The sequence below is a fragment of the Pteropus vampyrus genome, unplaced genomic scaffold (assembly GCF_000151845.1).
Source record: "Pteropus vampyrus isolate Shadow unplaced genomic scaffold, Pvam_2.0 Scaffold30, whole genome shotgun sequence".
Classification (NCBI taxonomy): Eukaryota; Metazoa; Chordata; class Mammalia; order Chiroptera; family Pteropodidae; genus Pteropus; species Pteropus vampyrus.
In genome coordinates this window covers 8,045,554-8,049,486 of record NW_011888811.1, presented here as the reverse complement: position 1 = coordinate 8,049,486, position 3,933 = coordinate 8,045,554, and the positions used below count along the sequence as shown (strand labels likewise).

The 3,933-nt window shown below is 31.7% G+C and overlaps 1 protein-coding gene across 1 annotated transcript in view; it reads left to right on the top strand.

Moving 5' to 3' along the window:
• UBLCP1 (ubiquitin like domain containing CTD phosphatase 1) overlaps positions 1 to 3,417 on the top strand; it is an 18,912-nt gene extending 15,495 nt beyond the window's left edge. Inside the window, exons 9-10 of the mRNA XM_023528651.1 lie at positions 1,000 to 1,127; positions 2,310 to 3,417. Coding sequence (XP_023384419.1) covers positions 1,000 to 1,127; positions 2,310 to 2,337 — 156 coding nt within the window. The 3' untranslated portion in view covers positions 2,338 to 3,417. The remainder of the gene's footprint in view (positions 1 to 999; positions 1,128 to 2,309) is intronic.
• The last annotated feature ends 516 nt before the right edge of the window (positions 3,418 to 3,933 follow it).

Here is a 3,933-nt window from a genome sequence, read left to right as displayed (position 1 = left end):
AGCTCTTACTGGTGTCTTGAAAGCTGCAGGAGCCCAGCTGACTTACAGCTGTGGAGGTCCCTGGCACCAGGCTGTTCTGATGCAAATAGAACCTATGGGAAAATTTTCTTCTGTCTATTTCAAGCTGGTGATTTGTTTTTCCAATGACAGAAAAGAAAGTATATTATAAATTTAAAACCTTCCCTTCTCTTGATAGACGTGGTATAGACTCCTTTGGGCTCATTGTTCTCATCAGGTGACAATGTTTTTCAGTGTTACTATGTAAAATTAGTAACTAATGACCAGATGGCATTTTCTCCAAATCACAATAAAGATATGTTAATATAGTTCTCTACCCCATCTACCATCCTGACTTTTATACTTTTTAAAATGAACCATAAAATATATATCAACCTTAAAAATTTAGAATATAAATGTTCTTTTTATAGGAAAACTCTTACATAAAAATATTTTCATGGGGACTTTAGTGATAAATGCATATGATAAAATAGAAGAGAAAATGGGTTATATAAATGTTGTAATAGCTATATAAAAATTTCATAGGTAAATACTGAAATGAAAATCATCGATGTTAAAATTTATCTCTCCTGTAAGATCAAGCTTATATTTGGGTTAGCTTTTTCTGAATGAAGCAACAAGAATGAGATTATTCAATTAATAAGAAGCAATTGGACTGAAAGAAAGGGAAAAAAATCCAAGCAGTTTTGCAAAGAGAATCCGCGTAGGATTCAAGTGCTGTAGGAAAGCTGGTGTTGTCAGGTTCAGAATGGAAAGATAACATAAGGTAAATTAGGTGAAAGAACTCTTAACTTGTACTGTAAACAGTATACCATGACTGTCAGTTTATTAAACCAAGATAATATAAAAATAATTTTTAGTATTGACACCCTTGGTGATAGTTTAATCTTATTAACTTAATTTAAATGATGGAATAATATAGATTTGTACTGGTTTTCTTATTGCAGTGTGAAATGTTGGGTAATGTTTGTTTCCTAATAGATAAGACCTTTTATGAAAGCGCATCTAAATCGAGATAAAGACAAAGAACTTTTAAAATTAACTCAGTACCTCAAGGAAATAGCAAAATTGGATGACTTTTTGGACCTAAATCACAAATATTGGGAAAGGTAGGTGTTAATTTGCTTATTCATTTACTTTCTACATTAATGAATGAAAAAATTGGTGATTCTGGTTTACACATAAGTCTTAATTTTTATTTAAAATTGGTAAATCCTAAAACTGTTTTCTAATCTAGTGATATCTCCCCTGAAAGTATTTTTTCTTTTATCTTAACCTGTACATCAAGATTTTGAGGCAGGGAAGAACCTCTAGAGAAGTGGACAGGATTATTAAGTACTATACCACAAGTAATTTTTTAGAGTTAGATCTTTAAGATCTGATTCCACTAATAGCAACAGAAAAACTGTTCATGTAATAATAATACTTTGGCTTTTCAAATTTCAATTTTGGCTTTTGATAGCACTCTGACATAAAGCTTCTTATTTAGAGTCTCATAAGCCTGTTAGGAAGATAAAAGGCAGGCATTTTTATCCCCATCTCCAAATTGTAGATGATATAACTAAATGATAGCTGTAAATGCCACAGTGCCAAAAGGGAGCAAGTTTTGCACTATCAAAACTTGTGCAGGTGTTCTGATTAAGAACTTTTTCCTCACCCCCATGCTCCTGAGTGTAGTAATTCATAAATGTGAGAAATGGAGACATAAAGATTTTTATTTAGCAATAGATTCCTATAAAATAATATGAAGAAAATTTTCTTTGCTTAGTAAACTAATTTCTTTGCATCTTTATACTCTTGATCAGAGTCCTTTAGTATCTTTGGCTTACTATCTTTATGCAAGAAAAATAAGACCTTTAAATGGAGTTTGAGGATTTTTTTTTTTCTTTTTTTTTTTTGGAAATTAACCATACTAGTTAATATATTACTTTCACGTTGAGCAGTCAGGCCGTAGAGAGTGATAGAGTACAACCTCCAGAGCCTTGTTTTGAATCTGAACTCTGCCACTTTCTAGCTGTGTGAACTTGGGCAAATTCCTCTTTGTGCCTGTTAAATAGGAATAAGTTCTAACAGAAAACTCTTCATAGAGATGTAGTGAGGACTAGATGAATTAATACATGTACTTAGAACAGTGCTTGGCACATGAACAATCAAAAGATGTTAGCAATTGTTAGCAGTTATTACTCATGAAAAGTTTTGTTATTAAACTATTTTACTTTGAGAGGAAAGTTAGATCGTCATTGTGAATTTAGCATGATATGGCTTAGACATCTTTATTTTATTTCTTGCAGGTATCTCTCAAAGAAGCAAGGACAGTAGTTACAAGTTATACTGGCAGTTATTGAAGATACTTGAGATCCATGAACTTCTTGCTTTAATGCTAGAAATCATTATAATAGTGCTGGACACTGAAGCAAATACCAGACTGCTTATACTTGGTCTTCCAGTTTTTTGTAAATTTAATTTTATATTTTTTGAAGCTCATAGCAATATGCTAAAAAACAAAAACAAACAAAAAAAAAACCCCTTTTTTCCCCGGTAAGAATATACTGTTACTCTTGAAAAATATTTTCTCCAGCATTGAGTACTGAGTTTTTTTTCCCACATACACAAAAAAAAGTGGACAAAAATGTATATTCAACAATGTCATTTTGTGACTTTGGAAACAAGTTATGTCTTGTGTTTTTGCCTCCTTGTGGTGTTTGACTAAATCTTAGACCAAACCCATCTTGAAAACTACTGCTCTTCCATTTAAAACCAAAAAATATCTTTTGAGTAAGGAACCTAGTTTGGTGTTTAAGTTAAAGTCACCAAGAGTTTTTTTCATTCCTTTGTCATAGACACAGTTTCTCTTCTTGCTCCACTATTTACATATCTAAATTCTGAGCTGTCTCAGTTTGGTCTGTATGTGTATCCATGTTCTTTGAGTAAAACTGGAAAATGTCAGCCGTGATACAGATATGTCATAGTATGAAAATTAGAAAACAAGACTGAAGAGTAAAATTAAGGAACAAGAGTTTCTTTTTGGTGACTAAGTAGAAGCACTTCTGCCTAAAACCATTGTCATAAAAGCAGTTAAAGGCAATACATTTTTAAATGGGACAAATCATCGATTAAGCCCTAGAAAGCATGAACAAAAAGGTTTTGTTCTGTTCCAGCTATACCTTGTCTAAGTGCAAACACTGTTTCAGTGGAAATATCTAGCCATAAGCTTTAAAAAATTATTTGCAATGCTTAAGCCTGCAGATGTGTAATGTGGCCACTGTTTTGTGTTAACAGTATTGCTTTATACAGTTCTTGTATTTGAAAGGAATCTGATCCTTTCACAGGAACATGGTATATATCGTTCTTACGGGACTATTTCAGTGGTGTAAATAATAAATACCTTTTCTTAAAATATTGGTTGTTATCTCTTTTATGTTATCCTAAATATTTTGCCTCTATTCAATCACAAAACAAACTTTAGGTCTAGGCAAAGGCCTTTTGAAAAAATTACATGTGTATAGTTTTTAAAGTGTGTATTTCACTATTTATGCATTCAGAATTGGTTTTAGCAGCTAATTAGATACGTTAAATTACTTAATTCTAATAAGCACCATGTTTTCAGAAAGAAACTTTTCTTTGTGACAGGTTATTGTAGGGATATACAATGCAGAAGAGTTTGAGAACCATTAAATAATTTAAATGATTCAATTAAAATGTGTTTCTTATATATGAGGCTAAATTTAAATACTTAACGATAGAATAGAATATTCATTTTATTGGTACATTTCCCCATTGTAAAAGGCAGTTTATTCCAAAGCAGGCATGGAGAGAGCTTAATCTTTTTAAAGAAAACGTAACACTTAAAACTATTTAGGTCAAGAAAGAGCAGACATTCTAAACATAAACTGAGAAAAATTAGCAAGCTTCAGG